This window comes from Echiichthys vipera (assembly GCF_963691815.1).
Source record: "Echiichthys vipera genome assembly, chromosome: 14".
Taxonomy (NCBI): Eukaryota; Metazoa; Chordata; class Actinopteri; order Perciformes; family Trachinidae; genus Echiichthys; species Echiichthys vipera.
In genome coordinates, this window is record NC_139839.1 from 13,429,675 (window position 1) to 13,451,515 (window position 21,841).

Sequence of the window (21,841 nt, forward strand, 5' to 3'; positions counted from 1 at the left end):
CATGGAGGCGCTTGAAGAAGCACTCAATACTTTTTTTATATAATCGATTCTGTCCGTTAGTTTCGTGTTTACTTAATTTCATGATATCAGGAAGCTACGTAGCATGTACACGGCAAAAGCTAGGTGACGTAGTGCGTAAATCAAGTAACCTCTTCCACCTGTGGTAGAATACAGGGATTTCTTAATCCTGTGCGAATTGCCCATTTATATTACAGAAGTCCTGAGTTAAGACTATTTGACCCCACGTCCCCACATTCAACTGATCCCGTCCTAATAGGGCTTTAGACACTGATTTGAGATATTACATTTTTACATGTTTTTTTATGATGCATTTGTTTTGACTTTGTTTGGTTCCATTGTCAAGAAACAGCTATGAACAATAAAAATATAAGATTACGTCATTTCTATATAAATACAAAAATCCTGCAATGACACTGTGTGTTAGTAAAGGTGATGATTTTCTTTTTTTTAGTCAGGTTCAATAGTACTGAGGTAGGTAGAAATATGGAAAGATACCATTACAGTAATGACAATTAGCTACGTTTGGACATTTAATACAACAGGAAACACAATCACGGTAGCTGAAAAGAATGACGGAAATCTGTATAAAAATTAATTGTATTTTTTAATCATTTCGTGATCATTTACAGAGGTTCAGTACAGCATCTGATGGCAAAACACTGTTTCATTTATCTTATTCAGTAAAATGCATTCATTGTACAGAATGCAAGCACCATTAAAAGCATACAAAAAATCTTCCCAAGGCATCTGTTTACAAAGTGACATGACAACTTAAAAAAAAATCTTTCACTGGCAGAATATATCTCACCTTACAGACCATCTACGACATGGCAAAAGTCCATATTTCCCTTGCACACTTACATTACTTACATGAAGGGTATTCTAATTTAATTTCATTGCATTGCTATTACACATCATGCCAATCACAGACAGTGGGTTCCAGATGGAATAGTAAACAATCATTTTTACTGGTGTTTTGGACAAAGAAATAGCTAGATTTGATCTCTCCCTATTGGTCCACAGTTTTTCAATCCTCTCAGCACTCAACCAGGAGCACTGGAGATGCATTCAGTCCCTGCGGTGAGCCCGAAGGTGTTTTCTCTCTTTTGGGTTCACTCCCTTGGCTTGTGGTGACGCCTGACTAGCCTTGATCGCCTCCTCATTCCAGCTGTGAAAGAGGAGTCAGAGTTAATGGAGGGAATCAGAAGCGTGAATGAAGATAAGGACAAAAGAAAACATGTCAAGGAGGACAGATGTGAGACGTGAAGAATAGGTGGAAGGACTCAAAGATAGATAATGGAAAGAAGAAAAAAAAGGGAAAAGAGTGAAGGGTAAACCCAACAATGACAATTTGCGGTAATAGAGAGTTGACTTTTGCTATGCATATTTTCCAGCAGTGGTCATGTGGATTTTGGCAAACTCTTTTTTTAGACCGATCCAACATGGTGTTGATGGATGTGCCATCAAGTAACTATGCTCTCACCTGGAGCTTTCCTTGCAGCAGCGAATCTACCACCCCCTGTAAAGTAAAGAGACATCACAGTCAATTACTGCATTTTGGCTCACACACACACACACACACACACACACACACACACACACACACACACACACACACACACACACACACACACACACACACACACACACACACACACACACACACACACACACACACACACACACACACACACACAGACAGATCTGCAGTTACTGTAGGAGAAGTCACCTTGAATGAGTTTGGTAATTCTGTCTGATTCCTCTTCGATCAGATTTGGGTTGCCATGGATAGTGGTGATCTTAGAGAAGTCTTGGCCTGACGTTAAAAACAAAACCATTAGATCCAAAATGAAGAAGAATTCATCCCTCACATAAAAAAAAAAATCCCAATATGGAGTCACATCACATTAAAGAGAAAAGCTCATTTTCTTTTTTTCTTTTCCATTTTGAAGTAACCACTCATCTTAACCGAATGCAGATTAATAAACATGGTATGAAGAGTTTATGTCAGGAGACCCTACCCTCAATGATAAAAGGCTTGTTCACCGTGGTGTGTCTGGATCCACCTTCAGACCGGCAGCGGAGAAGGGTGTTGAAAGTCATTTAACGACTTAGCAACTGTACTGACTGACAGACAGACAGGCAGACTGACAGGCACATACTCCCCGTAAAACACCTCCTCCACCACAGTCAACAGAAAGTAGAGCACAGCTGTGCAGTATTTTATCAACACATACAGGGTGCGGCGTACAGGTGTGCAGGGGGGGTGCTCAGCTCAAAAAGAGTTTTTTATTTTCTTAGCCCGCAAACTAAGGTGGTGAGATGGACGGACATCTAAGTCATTGTGCACCATGGGCAGTAGTGATGTATCTTAATAGTGATTTGAGCCCTAATCAGAAGAAAGACAGGCAAAACCAACCTCCTTCCTCTGTAGCATCACTACTGAGCCAATAAAAACATCATGAACCAGAATGAGCTTGTGATGTTTTGAATGGTGACGGGCCAAAGCTTGTCATAATACACTACAATCCTAAGGAACAGTGTTCAACACAGGGTTCTCTATGTAAAACATGTCTGTCTGTCCATTATTGCACCATTGTAGCATGTTATTACCACTGTTGTTGGCCTACTTAATTCCCCTAGGTCAAAATATACAGCATGTGTGTATGACTGTTGTAATAAGGAAATGGAGTCTTAAATGTGATCACAATTCACCTTTTCTTTAGGTTTATTTATAATATTGGGGGTTACATGTTTATATGACTGGTCGTTTACTTTTGGACCTTTAGATTTACCTGGATACATAGATAGACAGGTTCAGTCCAAGTTCTGCTTGGGTAAATCCAACTTTTCTCATCTTCACCTTTTTTTTCTTTGTTGGGTATGAATGCAGTCATAAAAGCATGTGTGACATGATGTCACTGGCAAATAGGTGAATATAAAATATTAACGTTTTTTAAATAGCAAACTAGCTAAAAGGGAAAATTACTCCAGAAATACCAACAAGTTTGATGTAATAGAGTCACTGTATTGTTTTAATCAGTGGGATGTACAGTATACAGTATGTATCATTTTCAGCCCAGTTGCCTGAAACTAAGGTTGTCATTGTACATTTTTGCAAACCACAGATACGTTGATGTGAAACGTAGGGTCAATATACAGTATAGGCAGAGGCGATTCTAGAGTCTGTTGGGACCCTACGCAAAATTCACACGGGGCCCCTCGAACCAGCGTTCATCACCATTATAGGTTTGTTTAAACTGACTCAGTCATGGGAGTAAAACAGCTCGAGGTCGGGTCTCCCACCCTCATTGCGAACTTTGCACATTGTCACTGCTGTGGTTTGAAGATACGGGACGCTCACAACAAATGCGTCAAACTTTGCATATGGACGAAGTTGAGGTGGTGGTGGTGTCTGGTGTTTTTGTTTAAATTCACAGCGTGAACCGCATGTTTAAAACTGCAACTGTGGAACATCACTAGCTAGTGCGTCAAAAAATGACACCAAGGAGTCCTGACAAAGCGTCAGTATTTGACGATTAAGGAATGAGTTCCGGTTGCAGCTGTTCAGAAACATCGATATACAATGCCAACATTTTTATTCTGGGGACTGGGTTGTAGTTTTATGAGCATAAACTGAACCCCAATCAAGAAGTTGAGAAATGGAAAAGAAAGAAAGCAACAGAAACTTTGGCTTTTAGCACCTGGAGAGCCACCATAGCACAACCTAAGACTCATGGGTTTTTGGTTTGTCTTGCCAAACTGCTAGCCGAGGAAGAAGAAATAAATTGAAAACCAACAGTGGTAGCAAAACAACCAGGTGACAATGCGTGTGACTTTAAGATAAATGGTGAAATGATGAATGATGGTTCGCTTTTACAGTTTAACATTCATTCATTTCAAAATGGAAAAGTGACAATCTCCAAAGCATTGAAGGCTAAAATGGTGCAGACCATGACACTGATGTGTCTTATGACTTAGTTGGTGATCGCCAAAGAAACATGAATTTCACATAAGATGGTGATGCTCAGTTAACTGGGATTAACAAGATGCATTTCTTTGTAAGCGCTGTTATGAGATGCGTGAAAGTTCTTAGATCTACACTATCATGCTCTTCAAGGGAGCGAGAGAAACTGACCTGTAATTGTCTTTCCTTCTGCATCAAACTCTGCACCTATGGAAAATAGATAATATAACATGTGTCATCAAATCTATGTTGAAACCTTTGCAAAATCCAAATTTGATCATCTACTTATCATTTGCACTCAAAATATGAATGATTTAAATGTTTTTAAGCATTCAGGAACTTACCCTCGATAACTCTTGTAACCTTGGTAATGGTAGGCTGTCCTTCAATGACCCTGGTTATTTTTGTGATGGAAGGTTGCCCCTCAATAACAACCTCAGTGGTAATTGGTTCTGTCTCGATTACTCTTGTAACCTTGGTAATGGTAGGTTGTCCTTCAATGACCCTGGTTACTTTTGTGACTGAAGGTTCACCCTCGATGACCCTGGTTACTTTTGTGATGGAAGGTTCACCCTCGATGACCCTGGTTACTTTTGTGATGGAAGGTTCACCCTCGATGACCCTGGTCACCTTGGTGATAGACGGCTCCCCCTCAATGACTCTGGTCACCTTTGTTACTTCAGGGACTGTAGAGAGGGAGAGGTAACATGAGTAAACCTTAAGAATGCTAGAAAAAAGGTTTTCTTTTGAACACTCCCACATTCTCTCTATAATGAGTGAAGAGGAATGCCGGAAGTTATCAAAACATGTAGAACAAAGAGGCTGATGTTTCTGTAGGATATTAAATTGCAGCACTTTAATAAATGCCGCTGTTACGCTCAATGGTCCAGTGAGCTACAGATTAAATTTTCTCCTCTTTGTTTGTTGAGTTTGAAGCATCATATTACAGACATGCTTATATTTGAGACATAGGTAGCTTATTGCGACCCATAATTACATGTATTGATGTGGTGACCCCTAGTGGCTGTAGTTATTGTAACGGCAGCAAAGGAGGAAGTCAATTATTAGAGCCCCAATGTCAGCGAAGGGAGGAGGTGGGGGAGGAGCGATGGGTGAAACTAACACAGGACTTTGACCCAGGAGTGATGTTCGACTGTGACTGTTGTTCGTATCCAGTGGAAAAAACAAAACAAAACAACAACGCTGACTGATTTTAAGTTACGTACTTATGTACAAAGTTACGTAACAAACATATTCTTAACCCGAAACCACGATTTTGTCCAAACCTAAAAAGTTGTTTTGTGGCTTAGCTGAGACACACATTTTTAACAATGTGAATCACGTGTTTAAAACTGTGACTGTGACTGTTACGTTTAGGTACGAAAAATGCGTTAGTATTCATTGGGGGACTTGTTATATTTAATACAACATTTCCAATTTTAGTATTTAAAGAAATGAAAATGATACAAAAAGAGAAAAGGTGTTAAATAATCCTTAAACACATTTTTCTCCAGTGAATAAATTCCCTTCTGGGGCCAGATATCTCTGTAAAACCTCACAACTCCTCTTTTGAATCCGCTTCAACAGGAACTTCAGCCAGGGACATTCATTCACTTTTTTTATATTTTCTACTTCTCACTCAGCTGTGATGGATTTCTAATTTAACAGTATTTGTATTAGAAAGGAAAAGATGAAAACTGACGGATGTGTGTTTGTATCAGAGGCCTTCTAATCTTTGGCCCAAGGTCCCTTGATACATGGCCTAGTCTGGTAATCAGCGCCAGACTCTTCCGTCTTTCAAACAAAGTAATTAAGAGATTTATGTCATTCATGCTTAAAACTATGACTGCTTATAAACTACTACGAGAATAAACATGTTATGAGTAATAGATAATTCCACCTATTATCTAGACTGTAAATATAATATAATGATGCCATTTATAATTATGAGCACACGTGTGTAAAAAGGGAGAGTGTGTATTCTGTATACAAGATGAGTCACTGTTTCTATTCAGGAGAGTTAACTCGTAAAAAATGTAGAAAATAGAAAATGTACATAAATATAAAATCTAATCAGTATATCCATAGAATTACAGCATAAAATTGCTTTAAACCTTTGACCACAAAGCGGTCCAAACCTTCAGCGCTATATTCCGTATAATGTGCCTAATTACCTTTGAAGAATCTGACTTCGTATCTCCTATGTTACTCAATACATAAAGGCATGCTCCCATCTGTGTGACAGTACACTGGACTCAGCCCAACTGAATGAACATCATCCAAGAGTCCTTTACGGTCTCTGACCCTGTTATGCTTTGGCAGCCTAATTGCGGCCTCCCTAAAGGATCTGATTAAATATTCCAAGAGGTCCAAGTGGACTTAAGCAATAGTGAGAGTGGATAATAAGAGGAACAAAGAAAAGAGCCACAGAAGAGGCCTGAATGGAGCGATGACATGCATATAATATGCATTTGGCTGCAGGGTGACTTTCACTTTAAGAACAGATGCTCATTTTTTACACGACTTGGTTTCAAAGTAAGTTGTGCATTTCATAATAACCATTAATGGTAGATATATTGTTTTATCGTGACGGATTCAAAACTTGTCTTTTAATCATATTGTTAGTAATAGGGATCTTACCTGTTTCAATATAATGTGTAGTTGTGATAGTCCTCTCTGTGAAGAAACACAAGTTTAAAGTTGCTGCAGATGCAATAATATTCAAATCATGCAGGGACAGTAGCGCAAAAATAACTTACTGATGAAGGTGAGTGGAATCTCAGAATAAGAAAATCCAGAAACAAACTAGAAAAAACAAAAGAATAACAAAATATTAGAAATATCTATTTGACTTATGCATCTCCAGACATAAGTGTATTTTCTCTTTCTTCACCTTTATCTGGATGTATCTAATCAGCTTCTTCAGAAGGACCAGGAGGTCCTGGCGGCCCACAGGAAGGTCTGTAAGTAATATACATCATCAAAAGAGCATAACATAATGCGTTCCAGCACAGAGTGCACACTGCATCGGTGCATGACAATGTCTGCTGTCTCACCCGCAGGATAGAGAACATTTTTCACCACATGGATCACGCCATTTGTTGCCATGAGGTCACTGTCTGGCACATCGACAGAGTTGACATGAATAGAGTTGTTTACCTGGGAAAAGCAGAAAAAAAAATGATGTATGCATATTGATTTCAAGGGTATTAATAAATATATTATATATTACCTCACATACTTTGTGAGATAATATATCATTTAATAATAATGTGAGAAAATACCGCACTGAGACGTACACCTTTTCTAATATTATTTAATGAATTGTTTAATTAACAGGAATCCCAGACAGTGTGCTCCATTGTTGGAAGTGAGATCTGTAAATTCCATTTAGGATTAATTTCCTCGATTTTAAGGTGTAGGTGGCTGAAGGGTGGACACGATGAGTCAATGAGGGATAGGTTTCCTTTTCCCTCTGACTCCTCTCTCCCCCTCTCACCCACAAAGTTGAGCCAAATCAGTCCAGGCTTTAGAAACCTAACCACATGAATCACTGTCCTCCCTTTTTGGCCAATTATCTCAAACAAGCTTTCCTGTGTCCATTAAGGAAGTTCTGTCGGCCTAATATGAGACCCTGGCTAATAATGAGATGAGCGTGATAGGAGAGAGATGGAAGGCAAAATTGATGTAATGGGTGAAATAATGATAAGGCTGACATGAAAACTGGCGACCAAGAGCAAGGCAGGTGCAGGGCATCAGAATGGGAGGTGGGGAATGTTGGGTGAATACCGAGAGTGGGCGTTGATGGAAATGACGGGAAGCCAGGATTTATTACTTCTGGCTTTTCTCCAGAGATATCCAGCTTTGAAGTAATAGATAAGCACTGGCCCTTTGACGCTATTGTTTGAATGAGAATGTGGGGAAAGACTGAGTTTAAGTCTCACAATGGGGGCTCTGAAAAAAGGACAAAAAGAGTGTGTTTATGTGTAGCCATTTAACGCTTGATTACATAACACAAATATGCTCTTAAAGAAAGAATTGACCCTAGGATATTATCCTCTCTGCCTCTTCTTCAATTTGCAATGTCCTTCATTTTTGTTTTTATGATGGACCTAAATACGTAAATATTTATTAATCCAAAACCTAACAATCTAATATGAGACGTAAGGAAGCGGATTTAAATAGGAATTTAAAGTTGTCTGTGTATTTATTCATTGAAGAGCATGATTCCTTAAAATGTCACCTTGGTGGTAATGAGCGCACTGTTATTCTTCAATATCCTACTTTTCCCAGAATGCCTTTTTTTCAGTCAAATATTGGCAGGGATTGAAATCTAGCTGCCATTCAACTAGTTTACGGACAATCAGTCCTGTCTCTTCGATTCTGAGGACACAAACACTCAAATGATGGCTCAAGGATTGCACCTACAGACATAACTTGCAGGTTTTTGCCCTGGAGAGTTTTGAGCAGATTGGTAACTCCTCCCTCTAATCCTCCATTGATGAAGATGCCATTACTGAAGTGGTACAGCAGAATGATCCTCAAAGCATTCAGATCACCTGTCAATGAAAACATACAAACATGGTTTACATAGTGTACAGAACAATTATTCTTAATACTTGTCTCTCCTCACCCCAGCATAATAGAACTTTCAATCATAATAAGTATGTGAATGTGTGTTGATCTTAGTGGAGTACTCACTCTTAAGCAGAGCCATGTCCTCTCTGCTGAGGCCGTCAAAGGCATCGTCTGTCGGTGCAAAGATGGTGTAGGAGCCCTCCTGCTTCAGCAGATCAGTCAGACCTGCTATCTCCATCAGCGACAGGAAAACCCTGCATTTATATTTAAAAAATTAAAGATTATTAAAGATTAAATAGAAATAAAAGATACGAAAGGAGAAACTCAAACAATCAACAAACAGTATAGTGCTGTAGGGGGAATTTTTACACTTTTAGTTTTATGGAAATAATAATGTTGTTGATGTCTTGTGCTGTGAAGAGACCAGATGATATGTCACATTTTGACCAAGAAACTGTTGTACGTTGCTCATTTTAGACAGGAGGATTATGGTTTGGGGAATAGGATATGATGGAGTTCGGGTTGGGATTTGAGTGAGACTTGTGCACTTGTGTGGTCCCATCACACATCTGCTTCTTCAGTTATCCATCATCACTCTCTACTGGTGCCAATACAGTATCAGTCACAGATCCAGAGAATGTGAGATGTGTATTGTAAGGCATTGCCACTCATGTCTGACAATTTTATTGTCAGGAGAGCAAATTTATTAAAAACAACAAATAAATAATGATAACATCTGATCTGATTAATACTTAAAGGGGACATATTATGCTCATTTTCAGGTTCATACTTGTATTTTGGGTTTCTACTAGAACATGTTTACAAGTATTATTACTATCTGTCCGAATGTACCTGTATTCACCCTGTCTGAAATGCACTGTTTTAGCCGCCTGTCTCTTTCACCCCCCCCACCCCTCCAAAAAAACAAAAAACAAAAAAACAACTGCTCTGATTGGTCAATGTTTCCGGGTCTTCCACAGGCAGCGTTTCTGAATACAGGCTGTGTGCATTTCTTTGTGGATTGAGCGTTTTGATACTTTCACAATAATTATATAGCACCTGAACCTGCTTTTTAATCAAAACAGACATGGAAATCTTACTTTTTAAAATATGTGATCTTAAATGTAAAAATAAGTACAGTCAAGAATTATTTAAAATAAGTTGTAGCTCTTACTTGAACCGTCCATCAGCAATCAAGAGCTCATACGTTGTTTTCTCAGCCGGTTTGATGAGAGACCTCATAACATGGAGGGCACTATTGCTTCCCTCTTTACTGCCACGCACCATACATGCATTTTCTATGCAAGCAGCCTAACAAAGGAAGAACATTCAGAAAGCAGGGTTACAGGTCTGAAAGTCACAGTAGAAATATTGAAACATTTATCTTAGGGGAGTGGCGGCATGTCACCTTGTCCTATTTGATTGAAATCAATCAAAAAAGAAGAAAACAAAAATCTCTTTGAGGAAATTAAACCCAGCTGTTACTTATATCTGAACTACCAGAGCAGAAACGCACTTTAGCTGCCAAGAGCTTGACTAATTAGCTGTTTTATTGCATTTGCTTACAGTTGAGAGACAGCAAAATCATGTTAACACTTGGTAAGGGGCCCGATAATGGCTTTCAGATTTCCATAATGGAAGCCGACCCTCTCCATTGCCCTTCCATCACTTCTTATTTATCCAATTTTCCTGTTCCTTCCTGACTCTGTTTGACTCTTTGATGTAAAGATACACACACATAGTTCTTACAGTGCGGTAAATGAAGACTCTGAGCAGTTTGCCAGCCAGTGTTTCCAGCTGCTGTCCATTGTAGAGCTCACTAAGTGTAACTTTCAGCTTCAAGATGTGGTTTTCCAAAATGTATCTCAGCAGGGTCTGGTCTGTTGTCTTCACCTCATCTGACAAACAAAGAATAAACATGGCAGGTTTAAAATACTTGGGTCATATTAGATGTCAATCCAGATTAAACACTTCATTCTGTGTGTGTGCTGCTGTGAAAGACAACATATGACTTTTTCTTTTACGTCCTCGATCAGTGTCAAATCTCTACTTGTTTGTAAATCGACTCACTAGTGAAGGCAGTGTTGACGGGAGCAAGGAGCGTGTACTCTGCCTTCGGACCCATGGCGGCGGCTAAGCCCAATTCGGACACCATTTCACTGAAAGTGCTCTGGGAGTCTCCCATCAGCTCCATCCCGTCCTTGGCTGATATTAATCACATAAACATGACATGTCGGTGATCACAGAAAAAAAACAAATTAAGACAAATGATTTCCACAAATGTTAGTATTTTCTGAGGGAGAAGACGTTGCGCTCCACCTGCGTCAGGGATGAGCACCCGGTCGATTAAGTGGATGACGCCATTGGTTGTGACAATGTCCTTCTTCAGCACCATCTTGATTCCATTGACGGTCAAACTGTCGCCATCACAGCCGATCTCTATGGTGCTGCCCTCTGCGGTCTCGTACATTGACCCGGCCATGATTGCTTCAGAACACTGGACACTGTTCAACAGGTGGTAGTTCACCAGGGCTGAGTAGGTGGGACAAAGCGTGAGAAAGATGAAAGGTGAGAAACAGAAAAAGTCGCTGATCAGATTACACACTCTTACAGACTTTGTGGTATGCCAGTTGTTATTTTCATAACCTGATTAAGGAATTCATGGTTTACAGTTGCGATCATTACTCAACACACATGGACACACGCATATTCGTTCAGCTCTTTTTGAAATATTTAGCCACTTCTATTAACATTTGGATATGGGATTACACATCTGACCGAGTCCAACTGTCAAACTTAGCAAGCAAAACTGGCCTGCAAAAGCGATGCAATGACAACATGAAGAACTTCCAAACCAACATATTCAAATGCAATCAGTGTCACACTGCAGGCCGAATTACTCTTTGGCCCAGACCTTCCCTTATAAGGCACTAGGCTCTACATCATCTTTACTTTGGAGGCTGTTCTTCCATGGTTGGTCAGCAAAGCCTGTGTGCCAAGTGTCTGAGAATTTATCTGAGGTTATATTTTGTCCCCCCAGGGAGCCGCTCACTGAGGACACCGCAAACTGGCTTCATGCTAAAAGACTTCCTGGCACGCCAACACTGAGCAGATAAGCTGCCACTGTGGAGACATGAGTTTCCCGCTTTCATTGTGTGGGTGCTGGAAATGCTTGCTATACTCCCGAGAATTTGATGAGTATCTAAGTTTAGACGTGTTTTAGGAGTAATTTTCAGAATGGGTTTGGAAGATGGTTTAAGGAGGCTAGCTTAGTGTTGACATCAACCTGGGAACCAGGATTTACATTCAATCCAGGTCAAATGAATGTCAAATGAAGAAAAAGTCTACAGTCGTGTTAGTGACTCTTGCTTCTCTGTACTGCTTGTTATTATACTGTTTCTTTGTTTTAAGGGACTACATATGGGAATTATCGTAAAGCCAGAATTGGGTATAGTGCATCTAATGGGGAAATTTATGTTTGAAACTGTACACGGATCCTATTACATACATAAATAGAGATGTAACCTTAAAATAAACCCTCATCTCACCTTGGCTAGGATCCCCATACTCATTAGGCTACTTAATTTGGGAACCATGAGTGTCTGTACAACATGTTGTGTCAATCTATTTGATTGATGTTTAGATATTTGACTGGATAAGTCAAAACTTTGATCTGCTGTCACTAGAAGAGCCAGGGGATCACCAAAGTCATTAGGATTCATCCTCTGGGGAGCACAGAAGCCTGCACTAAATTGAATGTCAATGCAACATACCTGCACCAACAGCCTTGTCTTCCATGATGCGCTTAAGGACGCCTGGGCTCAATTTATCAAAGGCTTCATCAGTGGGAGCAAACAGAGTAAAGTGGCCGGGCTTGTCCAGTTTGTCCAGCACACCAGACTCCATTGCTGTATTCTGGATAACAAGAACAAAGTGTGTTACACATGTTGGTGCTGGTTCAAACAGTTTGCGAGAAGCAAAGTGAAATGTTTGCTTTGTAACCTATTTTCATCTTTTAGTCCTGCTTAGTTCACATACCATGAAGGTAGACAGCTCATCTGTGACATCCAGGACTTCCTTGATGTTGTTGACCACATTGCTGATGACCCGATCGATGACATGCACCACGCCGTTTGTGGCCACCTGATTACCATGGATGATCCTGGCACAGTTCACTGTCACAACCTTCACAGAGAGGAAATGTTATATTAAGCCAAGACCATCATTGTGGTCAAAAGTCTTTTTTTAGACATAATTCAATCATGAATTTATGATATGTTGATCATTTCAGCACTGTGCAAAAACTGACCCCATTTGAGTAGTGGTTGATGTAGAGCCCCAGGTCATTGTACATGGAGGTGACAGACATGTCATTCTTCATGTCTTTGGTCAAAATACGGTGTTTCACCATGTGGAAGTGAAGAGCATTGTACAGCTCGATGTTCACATTGCTCACCAGTGCAGATCGTACCTCCTGGGGAAATCACAACATAAGTTAAAGGGCGGTAAGTGTGTAATTATTCTGTTTACTTATACCCTGAGAAAAAGTTGAAACCTCCATTCTACTCACAGAGTCCAACTGTTCCCAGGCTTCATTGCTAGGTGCAAACATGGTAAAGGAGCCTTTGCCTTCAATTTCCTCTCTCAGCTTGGATATGTCAGAGTATTGCTGTGTGGTCGAAGCTTTTACGAGCCCCAGTGTACCATAGACATGGTCAATGGGAGCCACTGGGGGGGAAACAGAGGAATTGTTTCTGTTCAGAAACAGACTATTACAGACTAGTATGAGTGAATTTAATTGTTTAATTGTGATGAAAGCCACCCACCTGCAGGGCATCCTTTCATGCCCTCCAGCTTTATGTACCCAGGACAGCATTCATACAGGACCAGGCTTCCAAAAAAAGCAGAAATATATTAGACTTGTTATACAGTAGATTAGCTGATCTGAAAAAAAGACATAAATAAAGGATATTCAGGCGGAGGATGTTAAAAAATAATTTATATGTTGTTGGAGGGCATATAGTCAGAGAGCTACAGAACATCTGCGATAAAGAAAAAGCTCCAGAGCTGTAATGGGAGAACACGACGAGCGCTTGGATTGAGGACATTTGAGGCAGGAGAGTGAGGCTGCACAAAGAGGGGCTCTTATTCACCAGATGAAAAAAAAAAATCTATAATTAAGCAAAGTGCAGTACAAAAAAGTCAGAGCAGAAGAAGAGGTGGTGTGAGAATCAAGGAGAATAAAAAAAAAGAAAAAAACCCATTAACATGAAAGTGGTTCATTAAGACTTTCACAAAAAAGGCTGGCAGAGAGTGTGCTCAACTCTCAGCAGACCAATCACAGAAAAAAGCTGGAGTCAGAAAGAAAAACTGGCCCTAAGCACTTGCTTCAAGAGAGCCAGCCAACATCATTTCTAATATCTCCTCTAATAGCAATAAACCCAGCAAATGAGAAGGAGATTAGTAAGCACACCTTTAACAGCTCCAAACTATATTCAAAATCATTGCTGAATAAAAGATGTAAAGGAACACGTCTACAGTTATAATCTCCGAAACATAAAGGAGGCTACCGCATGCCTATAAATCAGAGCTTTGCAGTATAGGCTATACTTTATATACATCTGGATACTGTATGTATGTTAACATGAAAACCGGGTAGGGGTGTCTGCTGCCCCCCTAGACTTTCTCTTGGCCATTAATCTAATTTCCAAGTAAGTGTCCAAGAAAAACAAAATCTTGATATTCAGTTGACATCTTGTGACCATGCGATAGATTTAGATTTTGGGGCGGAAGGAGTGGTTTATGAACATTTGTGAAAACAAAGTTCAAAAATAAGTAGACACATCCTGGCAGGAAGCTGAGAGGACCTGCTAACACGCCAGAGGAGCTGTGCAGCTGGCGTGCTCCTCAACCAATCGTATGTTTCAAGTTGCACTTTAGTGCAATGTTATGAATGACTGTATGAGGTGTGAGAAGACTGACAGTGCAGCCATAAGTAAGTGTTCTGCCAAAACCAGGTTTAATGGAGAAATAAACTATGTTTTTCAAATGGAGTTTTACTGAAAATGAACCAATCAAACATTCAGATATTTGATTGGAACTTATCCCAGGATAACACAAATCCAAGATGCAAACAAACTAGCAGTGAGTCAACACTGGACCCTCAACAAAGATCCAGAGAAACAGCCATGTGGTTCCTGAATGTTGGAATAAGTTTAATTGGGGTTTAACCCGAAGGACTAAATGGGTTCCAGTTAGACCTTTCAGTGTGTTTGCTAAAGAGGTTTGCTCAGAGATGTTTTGGAATTGTAAGGTTTCCTGCTTTCTGTTTTCCCATGGAAATACCATGTTTCTATATGAACTGTGTGCTTTCTCTACAGGGTTCACGTCCAAAACAAGTTTCTGTTTGCTTTTCCTTTCACAAACGAACAGTAGTGATATATTATGTAAGAGCAAATCCCACCTCACACACAAGCGCACACACAAAAAGCAACAACACTCACTTTCTCCCTTCAACTCCCTAAAATGACTCACATGTTTTGGCAAACCTCACTAATCCACTTTAATCAGTGTTTGTGTGTTCATGGAAATGAGTGCAATCAAACCGAACATTGTGAATTTGCATTTTTTTGCACACGCTGCCATGTCGCTTATATCGCAATCGTTCTATGCGTTGACACTAATTGTTATAATGTAAAGTACATAAATATCCATTCTATACGCAGCTGGCTGTCGGGAAGGTATGAAGTCACTGCTCCCCGGCTGTGCTCTGACAGGATAATGGATGCAGTATAGACCAGAGACAGAACTAGCCAGCGCACTGGGAACCAGGCCCCTGGCACTGTCGCTAAATGAACCAGTTCAATGTGGCTTCCAGATGAGCTCAAACACATGGCATGATCACACACACACACACACACACACACACACACACACACACACACACACACACACACACACACACACACACACACACACACACACACACACACACACACACACACACACACACACACACACACACACTGTAAACATTAGGTGGGGTTGTCTGGCATGAGATAGCATCGTTACAGTTTTTTCCTGTTATGTAATTAACAATCAAATCAGTCCTCATTTTGTTTCCTCCATTGCCAACGGCTTCCTGAATACTGTGCCAACATTTTCTTTTTTCTTTATTTCTATAGACTTTACCACTTGTACAACATTATTATAGTTTAACCACAAATTAAGCCCCCTACATGTTGTGTCGCCATCAGCAGCACATCACATTGAAGAAAATCGATCGAGCCTCCAGCAACACACGTCAAGTGTCCTTCGTGGAAATGAAGGCATTAAGAAATCCCTGTGGAACCATTCAACTCCAGAGTAGAGAATTGGAAGAACACAGTGCAGGTTGAATCTACACCAATAATTTGTTCTTTGGTTTCTGTAAGATTCAGCCCAGGTATTACCTCAACTGCTGTGCCCTCAGGACTTGTTTAAACACCAGCTTGTTCATTGCAGCCTGAAATGACAACTGGAACTTCCCAAATAGCTATACCATAGTCTCAAACACACTTTCCAAATCTCTCATCAACACCAAATCCAACTCAGACATAATCACAGCTGGGTGGATTTCCTCCACTGCTGCTGAACAATGTCCTCACTGTGTCCGCAGACACACAGAGAGACACAAGGTTTTCTTAGTTTCTTCTCTGTTTCTGTAGTTAATATTTCTGTTATTTGTATTTGCTGGCTGGTGGGAAATTTGAATACTATGAATATACATCAAGTTTATTTTATGCATTTCATGTATAATTGACTGTAGGTATTATAATTGATTGTCCTTTAATGGAATTGTTTTGTGATTAAATCATACGCATATTGAGATATTGTGATATTGTGATATACAACTACGTCTAAATTGATAATATCAAGCACATACTAACTCAATGTTTTCCAGAGAATCTAATGTAAAAAATATTTTCTTCCTCCTCCGTTATCAAGATATGAAATTATCCATATTGGGATAGAAGATTTGGGCCATATGGCCTGGCCCTAATAGGGTCACATAACTGATATATGTTTATAAGTCAAAACTGAATAGAAGAGGAATTCACAGAAAATGTTGTGTTTGTTTCTGAAGTTTCAGTTGTATTTAAATGTAATACACTCATTCAAACTTGTTTAACAAACTTTATACAAAGGACAGATGAAAACAATTAGATGTGTTTGGTAGCTTTGAAGTTCTAAACCATTAAGTTATATTATCATGTCCGTTTAAAAAAGAAAAAAAAGAAAATTGCTGAGTGGTTCCATGTAACATTATCTCAAAAGGGGTCTATCACTTTACCATGTTGGATTGACAAGATAAATGTCGTTCAGCAGAAAGTCGTTTTCTCTTGATTTTCAGGCGTATCCTAGCACAGCAGCAGGTGATACAGCTGACTGCACAACATGACTGTGCATGTGTGTTCTTGTACGTGCATATGTATGTACTGCTCCAGCCGAGCCTTACACTCCGTCAACACATCAGTGGCTATATTTCATATTTCCATATATTTTTTTAACTTTAATATCTACTCATTCTGCACAAGTCACAGGAAAAATATAACGCTGACTTAAATCAACACCATGCCCTCTGATGTTATATGTCCTGCAGAATTTTAAATATCTAAAACCATTGATAACCTTTACTATGTTTTACCCTGACCCAAAATATTGGCTTAAAACTATCATTTTATCTTCATTTTTCAACCAGCAATTTTTTTAAATATCATTTATCATGATTTCTGTAACAGCTATAACTCCCTCAGTGGGACAGAAATCCCAATACCAACAATTCAAATCTGGAGAAACTAGAGCTGCAATTTATCTTCCGTTTCGCCTAACTGCACACGCTTACACTAAAAGCATATATCCGAAGTGTTTTTTTGAGCACCTGAAATGTCAGAGGGGTAGTGGGGCATCAATCACTGTTGAGCAGAGTTAACACCATCAACAGGCCCCTAACAGAGCAAAACCCCCGACCCGCAGGCTACACAGCATGCCCAGACTTGAGAAGAGGGGCAGATGAGGACGAAAAGAGATTTTTTCCTGTGATGGTTCAGAGAAAAAAAGCGAGACAGCAAAGTGTTAAGAAGGAAGAGCCTGAAGGTCAGCTGGGCTCAGACCGAGCTGACCTTTCCTGCTAATAAGAAGGGGCCCAGGTAACAGATGAGGAGGGTAACACGGAGGTGAAATCAACATGTACAGAAACGTTCAGAGGCACCTCACTGTCGCATACTTGATGCTTATCTGAATTCCAAAATAATCCTGTCTATGTTCAGGACGTATGGAAGCAGGGAGTGGGTTGCATGTCATATCATTTGGGTTCTGTGCAAATTATTCTATTATCTAATAAAAATATAAAATAAAATCATGTAACATCCATTCAGTCTTCGGGTAAGGACTTACGTCTTCTTGCCACAGATGGAGCCTTTGTACCAGTTCCTACATGTGCTGAAGTACTTCTTTTTACTCCCCTGGACCTGCTGCAGAGCGCACACATTGGGTCTGTAGAAGGGGGGGACAGGGGAGGAGGTGGATGGTGATGAGGGAGTGACAAAGAAAGTCAGAAGCCGGAGAAAGGATGTGGGAGTGAAGGTGGAAGAGGGGAGTAAGACAGGTAAAGTGAAGGAGGAAGAATGATGAGAAAAAAATGTCATTTATACAAGTGCTTCTTCAAGATAAATTATTTCACTGTGTTTGAAGAACCTGTCATTCAAAGCACATTCTTCTAATTTTTCACGTTTCTAATCTTCATATAAGTGCTTTTCAATAAGCAATGAACGCCCTAACTTCATTTAAATTAAATGATTTAAAAAACAAAAAACTCAGAATCCATTTCAAATGGAACATTCGGCATTATTTTTACAGCAGAAGAGTGAATGATCATGAGAGATGATATTGAATTTTCCATTTTGGCTTGTATCAATATTTTCATCAATGTGGCTGACCTGTTTCTCAAATCATGATCGACTGCTCTTTGTGATTGTGTGACAATTACCTTTAAACATAGCACAGATATAATAATTGTATTTAATATGGGTACACATCTGTGTGCTTGTTACAGTACTTATCATGCGATTTATGTTCTCACATCTGCACACACGCTGATCAAGATCCCCACCTATTTGCTGAATTAAAAACTTTAAAAAGCTGCTATACTGTACACTGTTCTGTTAAGTTTGTCATGTGCCCCCCCCCCCCTCCTCCTTCCCACACCTCCCATCTCCTTACCCTTCTTTCCTGGCCCGTATGCGACTGTGGGTGACTATCTTGTCATAAGCTGAAGAATCCACACTCCCAAGACAGCAGAGTGCCACCAGCACTGAGGTCAACACTAGTAGCTGATGCATCCTGGGGGGAGTAATCGGTCCGGTCAGCGTAAGAGCACAAATACACACACACACAACTACTCCTCTTCTTGTTAAATATACACACACAAACACACAAACAAAACACAAAAAAATACACAGCAGAGCGAGAGAGGGAGCTTTTATATGAACTCTCTAACACACACCCATACCCACCCACTCCCCCTTTTTACTCCCCCACTGTCTTTTCCATACCATTACGTCCTGTTCTCACCCACACACACCCTTCTCTTGAGCCAAAAATCCTCCCTCCTGCTCTGACTCGAGCTTATTGTCTCCCCCTCCCTCACGTTGCTGCACATGAATTTCTCATGGATTTCTTTACCACCATCACATCCCAGAGCACCAAGGACACCCTGCAAGTCAAACTTTACATCACTCTACACTCTAGAAAGACAGCTTTATCTTCCAACTGTGGATTGTCTTTTAAAAGTATATACTATGTAATGCAGAGGCTTTGACCCTTGCATTTAAGATAAGGGGGGCACACTTTAGAGTCCCCATCATGGTTAAAAGATGCACAAAAAAAGGAACAAGTAAGGTACTAGGCCTTATTAAAAGCAATTCGACGTATATCACACGCACACATGGAGAACGCGCATATCTGATGGGTCCTTGGGACATTTGGCAAGTAAATATCCAATGTGTATTAAATCGACTCAAGTGGTTTTAATAGACTAGAGAATAAGTCTGTAAATCAAATTCAAAGACTTGTGGTGATATGTCAGTGTAGATGATAGGTTTACAATTTGCTTGACAGAAGACTAACTATATTTTTTATCATCCATCCCCTGGGACACCACTCTCCTCCTCATTACTTTCATGATGTGGATTCATCATTCCCACCAGCCTTTCCTCCCCTGAACTCCTCTCTTCCCCTTTATCCTCCCTGCTGTCATGTTTATCATTCATCAGCTTCTTCCCCGGTCCCAACATTTTCCTGCAGCTGTCTCCGTCTCCCGTGTTAAAGCCAGATCTGTTAGAGCTTCAAAAGGGAAAATCCAGGGACGTCATCAAGTACAGTCTCAACTTCTAAACTGGGAAAATGCAGGTAAGGGCTCTCTTGATGATGTGGATGCATTGAATTTAGAGCTAAATATGGGACTGACTGCGGATTAAGTGCACCCAGATATGGGTGAATGTTTGGTTTCTTATACAATAAATAAACATGATGTCATAGAGTTTCTCCTGGGGTTTTCCTTTATTAAAAAATAATAAACAAAATTTTTTTTGTCATCGGCAGGAAGGAAGCATGTTTTCTGTCCTTTGAATGAACCAGCAGCACTTAACTGACTTAGATGGGGGGGGGCTGAGGCATAACAGGACCTCCGTCCTATATGGAGACAACTTCCTATCTATGATGCTATCTCAGCACTTAAAAAGTTGACTTTACAGGCTGGGGACATGCGTTAACAGCAAATCTCAATCTTGATTGATTTCCTTTTCATTATCTTTCCTTCTTGAGGCTCCTCAGAGATCTCCTTGTACACAAACACTGGTAAATAACCACACAAACACCTTCAGTACATGATGGATTGCTAACAGTTAAACGTAAAATTGAATGCATATCATCTTACAATCCTCCAGGACAAACCCTTTAAGATGAATTTAAATCCTGCTGAGCAGGTGCTCCTCCAAAGACTGCACCGGTCCTTCTCCAGGCTGCAGGTGGCTATTTTGAATTTCAGATCCTGCAGAGAGGAAGCAGGAACTCCATCCTATCCTATCATGCCACCTCCCTCTTGTGGGAAAGAGTTGTCAGTGCAGCCATGTGTGAGGCCAAAATGGTATCAACACAAAACGACAACGACACATAATACACAAAACATAAACAAAAAATATTAGTAACTTAGTAACTAAGTTAGTGAATATTTGTATAGCGTATTTGCATTTAAGTAGATTTGTATGTTGCAGAAACAAATAAAATAAAGTATGTGCCTGTTCATTTTTGCACACGTTTCCATGATATTCACTTTATTAGATCTACTTGGATTTGTGAACCCTGTGTGCATCCTTAGTTCATGTGGTGTAAAAGTTACATTGCATGTGGAACAAAAAAAACTTTTGGACTCAATATATTTTATGTAATCATGTGGTTTTACTACATGTGTTGTCAAATATGACCTGCGTAATTCAAAATTTAGAAAAAGGTCACACTAGGTTCTGTGATATATTCCATCGTACCTATTTTATTCATTAAATTTAAAGAAAATCACTAAATTATTGATAAAACAAGTTCACCTGCATCATACATTGCTGGGATCTGATTTCCTTATATTTCTTTTATTAAACAACACATTTTTGATCCATCATGTGCACTCTAAAGTTGAATAAGTTGTGTATTTAAGGGACAATATGGATTTCTTTTTCTCTCTAAATGTTCAGAAATCACCAGTTCAGCCATAATTGAAGATTTATCGAGTGTTGGCATGTATATATGCTATTTTTTGCACTTTCTGTACATCTCTGACAGCCTGGTTCAGAGCAGTTAGAGAATCCATCACAAAACCAGGAGCACTTCAACGCAGCCTTTTGATCACACTTGGAGCACAGTTTCATCATCTGTTGAATTTTTCATCTCAATTTCACTCGCCGGGTCACTTGCTCACATATTCAAATAGGAAAGCAACAGAAAGCAGCCAAATGATCAGTACAGAGAATATAAAAATGTCCAATCTGTGGGAAAACACACAGGGAAATGTGGGTACATGCACACATTTTTGAGCAGTAACTGCTTCTGTTTTAAACAGTAGGAAAGTGTTGTAAAGTTGTTGGAACCTGAGGCTTCTGCCAGGCTTTACCTCTTATTCTTGTGCAGTGTTTATGAGAAGAACATGACTTCTTTGTCTTTCCCTACATCTTTCTCTACTCACAGAAA

The 21,841-nt window shown here is 39.8% G+C and overlaps 1 protein-coding gene across 1 annotated transcript; it reads right to left on the reverse strand.

Annotated features, from left to right (window-relative positions):
• Window positions 1–606: 606 nt before the first annotated feature.
• Window positions 607–19,037, reverse strand: LOC310957056 (periostin-like). The gene is made up of 22 exons (XM_083927475.1): window positions 18,827–19,037; window positions 18,002–18,100; window positions 13,393–13,457; window positions 13,137–13,294; window positions 12,876–13,040; window positions 12,605–12,751; window positions 12,340–12,481; window positions 10,886–11,098; window positions 10,637–10,771; window positions 10,316–10,464; window positions 9,741–9,877; window positions 8,690–8,820; window positions 8,417–8,547; window positions 7,045–7,147; window positions 6,882–6,949; window positions 6,748–6,793; window positions 6,629–6,664; window positions 4,333–4,674; window positions 4,160–4,195; window positions 1,751–1,837; window positions 1,505–1,540; window positions 607–1,189 (listed from the first exon to the last, which is right to left on the reverse strand). The coding sequence occupies exons 1-22, from the start codon at window positions 18,943–18,945 to the stop codon at window positions 1,134–1,136; spliced, it is 2,601 nt and encodes an 866-aa protein (XP_083783601.1). The 5' UTR covers window positions 18,946–19,037; the 3' UTR covers window positions 607–1,133.
• Between the last annotated feature and the right edge of the window lie 2,804 nt (window positions 19,038–21,841).